General features: G+C 34.0%; 1 protein-coding gene and 1 pseudogene across 50 annotated transcripts in view; one reads left to right on the forward strand and one right to left on the reverse strand.

The window, feature by feature from the left end:
* Positions 1 to 17018, reverse strand: part of LOC105479467 (regulating synaptic membrane exocytosis 1) — a 492913-nt gene that overhangs the window by 79833 nt on the left and 396062 nt on the right. For 39 of the 50 annotated variants that reach the window (XM_071096864.1, XM_071096860.1, XM_071096867.1 and 36 more), the window contains 2 exons: positions 14729 to 14841; positions 8447 to 8613 (listed from right to left, as the gene is read on the reverse strand). The exons of the other annotated variants lie outside the window; for them this stretch is intronic. In XM_071096864.1, the coding sequence (XP_070952965.1) occupies positions 8447 to 8613; positions 14729 to 14841 (280 nt within the window). Of the gene's footprint in view, positions 1 to 8446; positions 8614 to 14728; positions 14842 to 17018 lie in introns of those variants that run through there. 50 annotated transcript variants of the gene reach the window in all.
* On the forward strand, positions 4688 to 5519 carry LOC139363096 (forkhead box protein H1-like; annotated as a pseudogene).

The raw sequence follows: 17018 nt of genomic DNA on the forward strand, positions 1-17018 counted from the left end.
ATGGTTTACTATAAGACATTTAAAAAAATAACATGCAATAAGGGGAAAATGAACCAATCTATAATTAAAACTTTGTACAAGAATATGCAAATGCGGGAGGGACAGTAGCACAGCTAAGCATATGACAGTCATTTTTTTTCCTAGGAGGAAGTAGAGGTAAGTATTAACTTCAAATTAACTACTTAACACAATTTATAAACTTGAGAAACTAGTCAGTAAAAATCACAGAAACTGCATGATTTCCAGTGTAATGGAGGGGGGAAATGAAAGAAAAATAATTCAATTAAAAAACAATCAGGAAAGAGAAAAAATAGAATAAGAAAAATTAAAAGCATACACTGATATAGAATTCTAAGTCTATAAGAAATCAAAATAAATGCAAATTGATAAGCTAGCCAAATTAAATGATAGAGATTGTGTGGTTAGAAAAAAATTAAATCTAGCTATTTGCTGTTTATACGAGTATAACACATTGGTCATAGAAAAGTTGACACAAAAAGACGTGAACAGTGAATAGTTAGATTGAACACTAACTGAAAATAGCTTGTGTTATCATGTAGGAAAACTGACTTTAAAACAAAATAATATTATAGGAATAAAGAGATTTATTACATAATAATAAAAGGTTAAATCACCAGAAAGACAAAAGAAATTCTGAACTTGAACCTAATTAAGTATCTCATATAAGAAGAAATGAACAGAATAAAAAAAAACTTGACAACTCCTCTTCATAGATTCTGACTGAGCATTTTCAGTAAATACCAAATCAAATAGGCAAAAGAGTAGTAAAATAACTGAAGTTCTGAATGGTTTGGATAATAAGCTTCATGTATTGGATATATAGATAACTCTAACTGAAGATTTAAGAGATACACATTCTTCTCAACCACATGTGTAATATATACAAAAATGACCCAAAAAGTAGGTGACAGATCAAACTTCAAAAACTTCAAATCATCAATATCAAACACAACACACTCTGACCACAATGCCATTAAGGCAGTTAAGTTAGAAATAAATAAAAAAACTCCATACTTTTGGAAATTTAAAGACTTACTTCTAAATGATTAATAAATAAAAAGGAAATAAAAATGTGATGAAATTTAAATATACTTAAAATTACATAAAAAATGAATATATTACAAACCAAAATTGGTGAGATAAAGATAAAGCCACATTTCAAGGGAAGGAAAGTTAAACTTATTTATAATAATACAGTATTAGAAAAAATAGAACAATGAATTTCATTCTTACAAAAGCAACATGCAGAAAATATAAAAAAAGATGCCAATCATGACATCAAAAATGTATGGTATGTATAATTATATCTACAACAGCTATGCATAAAGTTTATTGAGAAAAATGTAAAGTTTCACTGAGAGACATTAAAAAAAATCAATTGAGATATACGGTGTTGGAAGGCACAATCTTCTAAAGATTCTGATTACCCATAAATCAATTTATACATTTAATATAGTTCCAAACTAAGGATTTATTCCATAGAACTTGATACACTTATTCTAAAATCAATATGTAAGAACAAAGGACAAAAACAGCCATGACACTCCTGCTAATCAACAAGAATAAGGTTGGGCATGGTAGCTCACACTTGTAATTCCAATACTTTCAGGAGCTGAGGTATGTGGATTGCTTGAGCCCAGGTGTTCAAGACCAGCCTAGGCAACATGACAAAACCCTATCTCTACCAGAAAAAAAAAACAAAAATTAGCCAGGTGTGGTGGCATGCTCCTGTAGTCCCTGCTACTTGGGAGGCTGAGGTGGGAGGATTAATTGAGCCAGGAGGTGGAGGCTGCAATGAGCTGTGACTGTGCCACTGTACTCCAGCTTGGGTGATAGAACAAGATCCCTTTCTCAAAAAAAAAAAATAAATAAAATAAGAATAAGAATAAAACAGGCAGATTTGCACTACTATGGTATGTATTATTAGTTTTATCAATAAGCTGTATGAATTATGACAGAGTGGTTTTAGTACAGGAATAGACATTAGATACACCAAAGAAATGCAGGCTAGAAATAGACTTAGTGTTTGTAAAGTCTTGACAAAGGACAGAGCAGCATTTAGATCAGTGAAAGACTGGGCCTAAAATACAAAGTGACTGATTTGGAAAGGTAAAATGAGATTCAGATACAATGGTAATATTTGATTTTTTAAGCTTGGTGGTAGTTACCTAAGCCTTTATTATTATTTATACATTTTGTGTATCTTAAATATTGCATTACGAATTACAAAAAAAGTTTAGGTTAAATGCAGGAAAGTGTTTTTGGGCTAGGCTAGCAGCTTCTCAATTCTGGCTCTACCACTTACTGGTCATGTGAACTCAACAGGCTGCTTTACCTTTATCTGTGAAATGAGATTACTAGCAATTACATGACACGGCTCTTTAGCAGTAACAATACTGCATATAAGTCACCTATCAGAATACCTGGTCTACTTATAAAGGATACTTAATAAATAACAATATTCTTTTACATTAAAATGTAATAATATAGATGCTATGGAAAAACTTAGGAAAGTGACACATCAAGTAGGTATTTGGGAAGCACTGATTTGGAGTACTAAAGGATATTGTATATATTCCAAATATGTTAATTGTTGCAGAAATATGAATACTTGGCCGGGCGCGGTGGCTCAAGCCTATAATCCCAGCACTTTGGGAGGCCGAGACGGGTGGATCACAAGGTCAGGAGATTGAGACCATCCTGGCGAACACGGTGAAACCCCGTCTCTACTAAAAAGTACAAAAAAACTAGCCGGGCGAGGTGGTGGGCGCCTGTAGTCCCAGCTACTTGGGAGGCTGAGGCAGGAGAATGGCGTAGACCCAGGAGGCGGAGCTTGCAGTGAGCTGAGATCCGGCCACTGCACTCCAGCCTGGGTGACAGAGCGAGACTCTGTCACACACACACACACACAAAAAAAAAAAAAAAAAAAAAAAGAAATATGAATACTTGCCCAAAGAGAGAGTATTTAATGTTGATAACCAAAGTTCATGCCTGGGGACCACTAAAACAATTAGTTACCAGTTGACATAACATTGCTAGGCTCATAATAAGCATTTGGTTTTCTAATATGCAAACATAAACATATAAACACACATTTATAGCACATGAGGTCTTCCTCAAGGGCAACTTATTTGATCCTTTTTTTTTTTGACATGTTGTAATTACTACAAAGACCAGTTATATTAACGATGTTCAATGCCGTATTAGCTATCCAATGGCAAAATGATTAGCTTAAGAAGGCTTCAATATGTTACAAAAATAATCTAATTTAGTCTAAGAAAGAAAATAAAGCTACAGGAAATTACATTTCTACAAATAATGAGATGTTGCACGATGTACTTTTAAAACGCCATAAACAATGTGTAGTTATTTTCCCTAAGGTAAGAGTCTTTAAGATCTAATTGTGCATGGTCATATCTACAAATATAACCCCATCTTGATATTATTAGTTTGTATTAAATTTTGAAAACTTTATTATAACTGACCATTGTCATTGTCTATTATACAGTAAAATTCACCTTACATGTCACTGAACTTCACAGAATTTGATTAAACATATGTTAGTAAATCTATAATAAACTCACAGAGTATAAAGGTAAAAACAAAGCATTCTGCAGCTGTCTCAAACTGTACCAGTGATGCTTACTTCAAACTGCAGCCTTAAATGGTTTGGAAGGAAGAACCTAACCAGGAAAAGTTACCTGTCCCAAAAGTTATGTATTTGGCTATTATCAAGACTTTTGGGTTACATGTATTCACAGCTCAAGCAGTATTTTGATTATGGTATGAATATAACAATGCCACTATGAATATAACAATGCCAATTTATATATATGGCACAGTGATTGATTCAGTCATATGATATGTTAGTAAGTATAATATAGTAATTTATAAATATATTTACCATACATCTAGAGTCTTTTTAAAGGGTACATGTCACATTCTTTCTGTCCAGCTTTAATCTATTTACAGGAAAGAGTAGTGGGAATGGTTCATCAACCTTGAACTATCAAAATGTTATGAAACGAAACACTAGAAAAAAAACTAAAATAAATTTTTTTCTCATATATTTAGTATTTTTCACTGTGTTCAGATTCATCTTTCCTTGTCATCTAATTTCTAAAATATTTTCTTCTCTTTTTTAGTATTTTCATAGATCTCAATAAACTTTGTTTTTCCATAGGACAACAGACAGGCAGGCAAAACTAAGTGTGGATAACTAAAATAAAAGAAATAAAATAATAATAATAATCCCTTTTGTTCACTCTTGATTACATCTGATGTTAGTAGGCATAATAATTAGTGAGCATATAAAAGAAAAGTTTCATTGATTTTAGCTATTAAAATAGCAAGCAATTTTGTAGTTAAGTACTTTTCATATGCTATCACAAAAATCCAAGGATTACTTTTGAATTTTATCCTGTCTTCTCTTACTGAATTGAAGAAATATTGTGAAATAGGAGGCATTTGAAATTATTTTCCATAACACTTTTCAAACATAACTGTAATATCAAGATTGATATTCCAGAAGATATTAACTTCTACATTTGCTATCACAACTTAAAATATCAAATAATTTAACCTACATTGTTTTAAAATCCTCAAATAAATAGAAGAATATTCCTATCAGTATATGCTTACTGATTATTATGCCTACTGAGATCAAATGCCAAATTTTACTAAATGTATAGTTGTGGACCCTGCAAAGCCCCAAGGCCAAGGGGAACTTCTGGGTGGTTGACATAAGCCTGATCCCAGCAGAGTTGCTATGGTGGCAGAACACAGCCCTGTGTAGGTGTTGGCAGAAATGGGGTGCACGCGGAGCCTTCACCAAGGACCTGGGGCCCTACTTGCTGCAAGGTGCGCCCAGTCCCCTGCTGCCACCCAGTGAGGGCTTCAGCATCAAGTCCCTGCTAGGGGACTCTGGGGAGGAGGCACCCTGGTCCCATAGAGCAGCCCAGCTCCTTCAGGCACGGGGAGCAGTGGAGAGGAGGTGGTGCCCACCCCACCCCTGCCCTCTTCTGAGAGGCCTCTGTGGCCCCTCTGCCCCCTTCCCAGCCCCATAAGAATGGAGAGGGAGGCTTCCCAGCAGGGAGCCATGGGGCCCTCGACCTTCTCCACAGAGCCTACGGCCTGGTCTCTCCACTTACTGCAGGACACCTCAGTTCCTGGGTGGCTGTCCATTGGGGGACACAGAGCCTCCCTCTAGGGGCAGCTGCTCACCTCCTACTTGCCTATCTACACTCCCAATGTGGTAATGCCCTTGGCACCATCACCCACCTACTGCCCCCAGTGTCCACTATCAACTGGCCCTGCCTACTGGGGGGGTGGCCTCTGAAACCTGAGGGCCCCCAGGACTGCTCTGGGATCTAGATGTCCTCTTCCAGGAGGTGCCACCCAACAAAAGCATCTATGACGTTTGGGTCAGTCACCCTTGGGACCTGGAAGCTCCTGCCCCAGGCTGGTTGCTCTCTTGGTGCAGCCCACGAGGCTCCTAAGGCAGGGGCTCCTCCTCTCTCCACCTCCCACCCCCAGCTTGTTGATAGGGAGCCAATGCCAGGAGGGTGTCTGTGACCACAGCAGACTCAAACCACCAGGCAGCAGCCTTGCTAAGTGTCCACAGTATTTACTGGACTACCCCACGCGTGGCTGTGGCCCAGCTGGGCATGACCCTGATCCTGGTCAGTCATGCCTCTGTTTCCCCTATGCCAGAGGCAAGGCTGGAGGAGCAGGGCTGAGTCTGGAATAGCCCTTTCATGTCTCCTCTTCTCAGTCCACCACTCATCCATCACCAGGTGTCACCTCCCCTCCCATGCTCCAGGCTGGGGGAGGGAGAGCCTAAGGGTAGATCCAGCCTGAAGTCCTGCCCTCTGTCATCTGTCTGGGAAGGAGGTAGCACCTTTTCTGGGAAAAAGGTTAGGGAGTAGACTGGACCCTACATGGTCTTGGTGGGGGGAAGATAACAGGAATTTACAATGTTTTTTTGTTTGTTTGTCTTTTAAAAAAGATAATAAAGTCCTTATACATGATAGGAACTAAAAACTTTGCTGCTTATTATTACAACTTATATGTAAATATATTCTATCATAATTCATTAGCTTTGTTCATCTTTTAACCATGAACCTCAGTAAACAGAGCTATAAAAATTATGCAGATGTTAGTTGCTAAAAAATAAGTAAGAAACAGTAATATATTAAGAAAAATTATTCCTCATAGTGTTACCTATAAGGGCAGGGAACATTTATATATGAAGAGCCTGCAAGGCTTGTTCACAGGATTTTGATGCTTTTATGTTGATGTCATTTTATTCTTTATCATTCCAAACTATCCTCTCTCAGGTTTTTACCACGGGATTGACGACGGAAGCAAAATAACTTCGTGTGGGTGTGTGTGTGTGTGTTTGTGTGTGTACTGCTGCATGTGTGTCTATGAGAATATGTAGACAGAAGAAAGCATATGAAGGGATAATTTGTCTATGAATGTCAGAAGACGTGTCACATCTTATTTTTTTCTCTCTATTCTTCCTAATTATTCTAAGATCAAATATGTACCACATATGACAAATCACTGACATACAGCATGAGATTACAAGAAAAGTAGCTCTTCATGTTAGCTTAAGGTTAAATTTGTTTAACTATTAGCTGTAGTGCTTAAATTTACATAATCCACTTACATAAAATAAACTCTCAGTTTATATGGGTTTTAAACTACAAAGAAGGGAAAAGAAGCTGAAAACAAAAAAGTCCTTAGAGAAAATAGATTTATCACTAAGAAGTTTCTTTGTACTCTTTCCAGGTCCACCCCTCTTCCCACCATCTTCACTAAATATGAAAATTCATATGAAGCAATGAAGGAAAATAATCCTCTATCTTTTGCTTCTTGTCATGATATAGTTACAGTCCATGCTGATTTGTTGAGTTGCCGTGTTCCCCACAAAGTAACACCGGTTCCAATACACTACTAACATGTAGATCCCCCCATTCTCCTTGTATAAAATCAGTCTCTTGACATTGTTTCCCTATTCTTTCTAAAAGAAATTGCATAGCCAAATTTTATAGGAAGATAAATTTCTGAAGAATTCTACTTCTGAAATTTTAGGAGAGTGAAAATGAACTCACAAGTTATTCTATGCAATTGCTTAGTAATACAAATTCTATTCACTAGTAATACTTTAAAGCATAGGGCTCAAGGTACTTGGCTCTACAGTGAATATAAACAAAAATTACTTAAAAAGGTAAAAAATTACTTTTTTAAAAGGTAAAAACAAAGTCCTTGGTTAGGTCCTATTTATTACATTCTTTGGTATTCAATAGTTTTTAAAACATTCTTATTAAGAATTTAATAAAAAGGAATCTATAAGAATACTTCTTACCCCTTGATCTTAAACAGCTTAATATGGCTACGTTCTTGAGCTCTTATAATTCTTCCTTAAACTTTAAAGAACTGTACATTCTTTCAGAATCAAATGCTGAGAACACCAAAAGTAAAGATAAAACATTTTCTACTAATATATTTATCAGTTGATTATCAGAGTATGAAATTGTTAAATAACAGCAGGCTGATAACTTTTAATTTGCTTCAACAAACAAGAGAGAATCTTCAAAATACAATTCATTGTACATCACCAAAATGTGTACTAACATCAGACTTTCAGAGTACTGGAAAAGTGTTTGTTCCTATTTTTAACACTTATATTTATTGGACCTCTCATCAACCCCACAATTCCTCCAATTGTAATAAATATTTAGGTTACACAACTATAACTATATGAAACTTTGACTTCTGAAAACTAGTAAAGAACTAATACAAAATATACTTTGTCCATAATCAATCTGCTTTAGTTTAGATAGTACTTGGATGTCTGGGGTCTTTTTCCTTTCGGCAGGGTATTTGTCTTTGAAGAACACAAAAGCACTACTGGTGACTCAAACAAAATTGATGCAAATGCCTTACAATTCATGTAACATAACTAGGGATGTATATTTTGTTACCACATCCACTATAACCCCACATACACCCATATACACACACACACACCCATGTTGATTTATTTGTATAGCTGTTATACTATAATGACATTGTTGAGTAATTGCAACAAAGACTGTCCTGCAAAGCCTGAAATATTTACTATCTGTCCCTTTACAGAATACACTTTCTGATGTTGGACTAAAGGAAGAGAATTTAATATTAGAGGAAACTACTACAAATGTGACTCAGAGTGATCTCTAAACTTATGACTAGGGTTATAAGCTGTATCTGATAGTAGTCCATCCTAAACATTCTGTTGGCAATACTACATAGTAGTCGATCAATACTTAACCCACTGTGACCTAAACTGTATTACAGAAAAAATGTTCAGGAAGCTACTTGTATTTTTATACCACAGATAAAGATCCAGCTTATATAAACAGTATTTCCAACTCACCTGATTCTACCCCTGGGGCGCTCAGATTGCTCTGACATAAAGCTTGTGCTGCTGAGGCGTGAGGCACTGCTGGTTCGGGAAATGGCGGACACATCACTGACATCACTATCTGATGATTTGGCAGAGACGTTATCACAGCTTCTGTACTGATCTTTATGTATGTTATACTAAAGATTAAAAACAAGAAAGTGTGAGCTCCATCATTAGACCATGGAAAAGACATAGATGGTGAGATGAATGACTACTTAGCCCACACCAAATAAAGGTGTACCTTCATAAAAGTAGGTGTAGAATCTAAAATAATCCAAATGCTAACATATGATTTCCTGTATAAAAACATTATCCTTTGAGTGGTAAGAGATGGCTTAGGAAGACTGAAATATAAATTAAACACAATCATTAAATGCTTGATTAGAAAATTCATTAAATTATTTGTATATACTTAGAACCTCAAAAGTGTATTATTCATTGTTTTCTAGTACATATGCTTCTCTTTTTTGTTTTCATTTTCATTCTTGTCCATTTTATTCACCTTCTACTCTAGTCAAAGCACAGGCTGAGCATTCCTCATCAAAAAATTCAAAATCTGAAGTGCTCCAAAATCTTTTTGAGCACCGACATGATGCACAAAAGAAATGTTCACTGGAACATTTTGGATTTTCAGATTAGGATGCTCAACTGGAAAATACACAATGTATATGGTACAAATATAACAAAATATGAAAAAAAAAATCCAAAATATCAAACACCTCTGGTCCCACGCATTTTGAGTAAGGGATACTTGACCTGTATAGACTGGTTCCATCTGTACATACGTTTTGATACTTTCTGAAACTAGCCAATTTAGTTAAATACTTGGCAAGACATTATAGTGTCTAACATTTCTTAAAAATATGTAACTTTTCAAAAACAAGGGCTGATACAGACTGAGTAAAGAGGTAGTGACTGGTCTTTACCTTTCTACTATGGCTTCATTAGACGGTTTCAGATTTAACCTAACTTAGTATCAAAATTAGAATACTGGATCCCTATTAAAATTTCATTGTACGTTATATCTTATATTCAAAGATGTCTTTAAATTTGTCTCTGATATTCATTGCCTAAAATTTTAGGAATCAAGTAAAAGATTAAAATACGCAAAGCTGTCAAAGCAATTATCTACTCTTATTTCTACTTCACTTATTGTGATGAATCACACAGTGAATAGCTTATGTATTACATATTATTTATATACATGTTATAATTGTAATAAATAGGTTACATAACTATAAATAACTGAAAGATATCTAAAATGTAAGTAGTTCTCTTAGATACTGGAAGGTAAGATACTATAACTTCTTTTGTAAAACAAAATAACATATGGGTGTTTGTTTTTTCGCAAGCAATTAATTTTAGATTTATGAGAAATAAAGTATGAAAATATCAAATGTTTATCAAATCTGTAGAAAAAGTCATCTATCCTTTGTGATGTTCCATGTCAGAGGAATTTTAATGAATTTGAACTATCTTGCCAAAACATACTAAATTAACTGATGCTACAACCTGGGTCTATATGTACTAAAAAGAAGATTAGACAATAACACTTAAAAAATTATCCTAGAGAAAGGTCTCATGTTTATTCAATAATTTCTTATATGAGAGTAGTTTAGGATTGAAACATTTAAATGTGAGTTTTGTTTTTGTTTTTGGAGACACATTCTCCCCTGTTGCTCAGGGTGGAGTGCAGTGACATGATCTTGGCTCACTCCAACCTCTGCCTCCCAGATTCAAGCAATTCTCCTGCCTCAGCCTCCCAAGTAGCTGGGACTACAGGCGCAGGCTGCCACACCTGGCTAGTTTTTTGTATTTTAGTAGAGATGGGGTTTTACCATGTTACCCAGGCTGATCTTAAACTCCTGAGCTCAGGCAATCCACCCGCCTTAGCCTTTCTGAATGTGAGTTTCATTTCTTTGCCTCTCATGTGTATGTGTTCGTAAAATAATTTCATATCAGACATGAAAATAATTCCCAATATATAGGATATATATACAATTATTTTTCCCAAGGATTTTTCATAACTGTGTGATTTATCTCTCAAGGTCATATGCCAAATTAGAATTTAAAGGAAATTCATATACGTTATTGTATCTAAACTGAGCTATATTTATATGATTTCATGTTTGATCTAAAATTAATGTGATTTAAGATAATGTATTGAAAGCAATGTGACAATATGGTTTACCAGCAAATTCAGTTATATTTAATAACATGATTATGACTGACACAATTCATTTTAATCAGATCTGTTTTCAGTTTACAGGTATATGTGCTAAAAATTCAATTATGTTTACAGAGTAAAACCTGAATTTAACACTGTTGCTGCATTACAAACACAACTCCTATATTGTTGGTTTTCTGAAACACTGTGCTAAAAGAGAGATGCTATGTAATTATAGTTTCCAAATGTATTGGAATGATACCTTGCCCATGACAGAATATAAAATATTCTCTGTTCTAGGTGTCAGTATTGTGCTGACACCCAGAGCAAATGCTCCCCTTATTTGATATTTGACAATATTAAGCAGTGTACACTAAAGCATATAGGTATGTGAATGTATATGAAAATATTTTTCCAACTAAAGTATTTTTAGTTGGAAATAAGCCAAAAGATGGCTTTACTTAAGCCACCTTTTCTTCAACCTTTTTGTATACAGACCTTGGTTATTCCAGAAAGTGGACAAAAAGGAATTTCAAAAATTATGCCATAATAAATTGTTCTACATTGAGATAAAGAACAATCTATCATTCTGATATGATATCACAGTTTTAATCACATTGATTATTTGAAGAAAGTGAAATACTTTTATATTCACTTTTAACTATTTAATATGTTAACATTTTAATCACTTTGAATTTCATCAGGCATGATCTGTTAAATTTCAAATGTAACAATTTAATATTTTAATGCAAATACATAAAATATATTTTGAAGAACATAATTCCTCAGGAGGAATTTATACCGATCCTACAGAGGGAAAATAAGTCATTGATGTGAGAGAAATAATAAAATACTACTATTCTTAGAAGTAAGTAATAATAAACACTCTTCAGCTACCTACAAAACCCATCACATCACTCTTGGTTGCTGTTCCTGGGTTACAGAAACATAAACATTCTTTAAATTGTGAGTGCCTAAATGTGATTTCACTTCCTTATTATGAATTTCACTTCATCATTAAGGCATGCAACTCTGTATAACACCAATAAAAAAATAGAATGGTGACACATTTCAAGGATACCTAAGCAGCATCGTTGTGCTTTTTCAAAAGCAAAGTTAGTGCTAATTCCTTACTCAGGATGGATGTTAGGGTCATTTAATCTTCTAAAAGAGGTACTAGGTTTCAAGAAGCATCTCAGGAATTATAGCTATCTGACAATGTTTTGCCCTGAAAAAAGTCCAGCTCTACTAGTGGTTGATTAAAAGTATTCTGAGAATGGTTAACTAACTTCTGCTTGGTATAAATTTCAACTAAGGTTTGTAGCTTCATCCAAAATGTCAAATGGATTAAGATACTAAAAAAGAGTCAGTAAAAGACTAAAGTTCAAAATTTAATCAATATAAAATTTGTGCCAATACTGGCTCTTAATTATAGCCATAAAATAGATCTTTGTAAAATAGTTATAAAATATGTGATGTAAAATAATAAAAATGAAAAAGATAATTTCTCAAGTATATGCAAAAGGTTTGAATTAACAAAAATGGCTATTGAAAACAAAAAATTCTATTGTGTTAGTATATAATATAAATATTAGAGATGTGGAGAGTATTTTATCTTCTACTTGACATATAAGAAAAGGTTAATCATTTATTTTATCTTATATAATTTCCTATCCTATATTCTTACAAGTTTTTAAAGCTACCATAACTTTGATCTCATATTTAGCTATTATAATTTTATTTAACATAGTAGTATCTATTCAGTAAGAGTCATAGTACTATATCTGAAAGTAATAGGTTTTAAAATATTCAAATACAATAAGAGAGAGGAAAGGAAAAAGGGTGCCTGTGCAAAGGAGGGAGGAAAGACAGAATATGCTAATTTAATTTTTATGTAAATTGAAAGCCACATGGGAACCTAGAGTAATGTGTTCATTTCAATGATATAAGTAGAACAAAGTCATTCCCTAAGTCCCAAATCCATTGTTCTAGGCCTCTTCACTCTACAGACAGGCTCTACTAATTTTAATACAAATTTTAATAAATTACCTCTTTGCTTCTGAGCCCGTTTTCATAAATTTGGTAAATAAGTGAGCTGGAGTAGATTTTGAGGTATTTTCAAGTTTTTAATGTTATGAGTCAGAGAATTTGGAGTGTGCCAAACAAGATACACCTACCTTTGGTTTACTATGACTATTAGTGGGGGTTTAGACTTCTGAGTACTTCATTTCATTGATTTTTTGGATCGACTAATTAATGATTAGAGTCCCAGCTCAGGATGATCCAGAAAGGCTTTCAGTATCTTACCCTGATTCTTTACTTGCCTCTTTCTTGTTTCCTATACTGGCTCTACCTTTCCTTGCTGTTCTATTTGACCTCATCTTTTGAAATAAAGCTAAGAAACTGATAAAAACTGTCAGCTTAAAAGGAGCATTTCCAGTTTAAAGAAACTTTCAAATAACTGCATCCAACTGTAGAGGGAAAATAAAACCCCAAATTACCCTGCTGTCTAATTCAAACTGCATTTGTAGTAAGAAAACAAAAACAATGATGATATCTATGAAGACAGATAAATAGGCTGATTAGGTGATAATACCATAAATAACAAGTTGCAGAGAAGATAAATCTGTACAGAGCTGAAATAGCCAATACTATGGGACATCAAGTTACTTTGCTTACTATTTTTTTGGTAAGACTCTTAGGGAGTTGGGCATCACCAATCACAGTGACCCTCCGCACTGTATCATTTGGAAGCCCTTCTGCATCTAACCTAACACATAAAGTGATAGACTGTATCAAACACACATGCCTCTGTGGCAGTCCTGGTGATAAATCATATTTTATAGCTACCTCTTTTTTTTTTTAGTCACAGAATATCTGGAAAGATAATGAACCACTTCCACTGCTTAAAAATAAGTAGGTTTTTCTAGGTCCATATTTCAAGCTAATAATATTAATTTAGTGTAGCTTTATTTACTTTTGATTTCTAATAGCTTATTACTTCCAAAAGAGTTTGGTGATATTAAATTACAACAAAGGTCGACCTATAATGGCTGCTGCTACTTTTGTAGTATTCTATAAAGAAAAAAGGCTTTTAAATAAACCAGATAATATATTTGAAATTACTTTATAAAGAACAAAAATCTATGCTATTTTATTTAAAATTATCAGATATTAGCAGTTTATAAACTCCTTAGTGTTTCCTTAGAAAGTATTATTGAAATAAAAATTAAATGCTTATTGGCACTTAAAACTGTGTAAATTTCAGTTTCTAGAAGTTTGAAATCAGTTACTTTTCTTACTAAAGACAGAGCAATAAGAAATCTCATATTACATAATTTTTATCATTCACAAATATCAATAGTCAAATATCAATCCAAAGTTGTATTTAAGACTATAAATATATACCTTAATATCTTAAATGCAATATTTAAATGATGTTCAAGCAACAAAATGGCTTCATATATCTTGCTTATTTATGTGAATTTGACTAATGCTAATCAATCATCAAGTGATTTTAATATCAAATATTTATATATTTTTAGAAAAAAATCAAATCCAAGTTAATATTTCAATGAAGTTATATCATATGAAAATATCAAGAGGAAAGAGGGTTTTTTTTCCGGCTTTGGTAGAAATTATGATGCAGGACTATTATTTAATGATACCTTTTCTTATTTTTTATTTTTTATTTTTTAGATGGAGTCTCGCTCTGTCACCCAGGCTGGTGTGCAGTGGTGTGATCTCAGCTCACTGCGACTTCTGCCTTCCAGGTTCAAGGGATTCTCCTGCCTCAGCCTCCCAAGTAGCTGGGATTACAGGTGCACACCACCACGCCTGGCTAATTTTTGTATTTTTCAGTAGAGATGGGGTTTAACCATGTTGGCTAGGCTGGTCTTGAACTTCTGACTTTAGATGATGTGCCCACCTTGGCCTTCCAAAGTGCTGGGATTATAGGCGTGAACTACTGTGCCCGGCCCAAATGATACCTTTTCTTATATAATTCGGTGCTTTCTAATCCTGCCTGGTATAGACACTACACATTTTTAAAAGGGAAACTATTTGTTGGATACTACTAATTTTACCTTGGAATACTGCTCGCGATCAAGTTCTTGACTAGAACCAGACCCTGTTGTCTGCTTAAATCGATGCACTTTCATTTTCATCTGTCTTGTTCGCTCCTCCACTACTAAGCTTGCTGCAAAAACACATAATGGAAGCCTATTAAAACACATGAAGAACCTTTCAGGAACTGAATGGTTTAAGATTTCAATGCTTTTGAAATGACTTCAATTAAATAAAATTTAGAAATAACACGATTAATAAATTAAACAAAATGCAGAATACACAGTACTAGCAACTGTTAATCTAAAGATGAACATGATTCAAATTACACAGAATGGGGAATGTAAATGTTAGTAACAAAATACACTTTATTTCTTGATTTTATATGACATATTTTCAATTTCCTTCATAAATGATTATGTGAAACCAAATTTAATTGTAAAAATATGTTTTCAATTTAAACAACTGTTTGTTGCATGTACATATATAGAGAAAACAAGTATGCATACTTAAAACATCACACATATATGCACATGCTTACATGCATGCACACACCCACTTAACACCCTCGGCTAACTGTAGTCACCTAAAAATTGCTTTAATTAATAAGTATCTACTTTACTGAGGCATTCTTATAAATCGTTAATTTCTGTCAGTGGCTTCTCATGACTTTGTCAGTCCTTAAAACGGACTTACTAAAAGATTAGCTTGCTATTTCTTACGGCTATATCTGGACCACATACGTGAAATTTGTAAGTTTGAAAACGAATACATGACTTTTAGCCCTTTAATTTATAATACGTAAAGAATGCTTTTAAGCTTTTATCAACCTCCTAAGTAGCACAGGAGGGCAAGAATTGCAGCCTTTGATAAAGTATGAATTGTTCTAAGTTAGAATCTACCATCAGCAACATCACTTCAAAACCCTGCCTTTAAATTTTGCATTTTTACAAATGAAAGAGAAAGAAACAGCTAAGGTACAGTCACGTGTAGGGTAAACGATTCAAAAGCTTATACTTATGTTGTATGAGACCTATGTTTACTTTATACAACATTTGCCAACTTCCCAGACAACTCAACTTCTGCAACAAGTGTTCAGATTTTTAAGTTGTAGGGCTGTGTGTGTGTGAGTGCACGCACATGTATGTGTATGGAAAATTGTTTATTGGTGACTGATGTACTGGGAGCTTTTGCCAAGGGACTAATGGTTTATGAGTTAATGGAAATGTTGACATGTCTGATTGACTTGGCTGCTGATTTTATCTCTTACAAGGAGTTCATAAAGGCATTTGCTGACAATTTTTTCCATTGCAATGACTAAATGTGGCCTACCATCCTTGATTATAAAACGCCAACACATACTTTAAAAAAAGAAATCAATCTGTAACTTTTATTGTGTTCAAGTGCAGACCAATAGTACAAGAGATAATAAAATTTGGAATTTGTGGCTAAGTGTTTTAATCATACTTTTAGCACTAAATTATAAAATGTTTCACTTTGTTTCAATTCAGTAGATAACCAATCTCAAATCCCTAACAACCCTTAGTTATGCAAACTAAGCAACGATACACCCCTGCTTTAATAATGTTGACTTCAGAGATAATAAATTGTGACTATTGTTACCATTACAGGATAGTTCATTGGAGAGCTTGAGAGATGTGATTCAGAAATTCATTACTTTGCTTTGAGTTTTGAGTAAGTCAAATGGACTGCAAATTTAGTTCTGCTCTATAATTAAAGCTTAAAGCAACTCAAAACAATCTCAATTTGAAATAAAAACAGACTTAAATGGTGTTAGCTTAAGTATTCTCATAAAATGATATTAACTTTGCTTAAAACTATGTTGACACTGATTAGCCCACAGCTTTGCAATCTTTTAGTGCCATGTAATTTTCAGGGTAGATGGTTAGACACTGATAATTATATCCCAATAGCTACTGGCCAGGAGCAGTCTGACACAGATCTAGGGACTGAATCTTGCTAGGACAAAACTTCATTTCTCTAAACATTAATAGGATTACTTAGCTTATGCTATGGCTGCACTTAAATCTTTATTTGCAAAATGTAAAACTAAATCATAAAAAGACAGTGGTAACATAACTAAAATGAATCTAAAAATGGTTCTAAATTATTTCATTTACCTTCCTCAAATCATTACTATACTATATTTATTTCCGATGAAGTTAAAACGGACCTTATTTAATCTGTGAAAGTAAAAAATAATCTCCAAATTAACATTATTATTCAAAATAATGAGTAGACTCCCTTGACTCTCCATCAAAGATGTAGTTGCTACGCTATCCTCACCAC

Source organism: Macaca nemestrina, chromosome 5 (assembly GCF_043159975.1).
Source record: "Macaca nemestrina isolate mMacNem1 chromosome 5, mMacNem.hap1, whole genome shotgun sequence".
In the NCBI taxonomy this organism is placed as follows: Eukaryota; Metazoa; Chordata; class Mammalia; order Primates; family Cercopithecidae; genus Macaca; species Macaca nemestrina.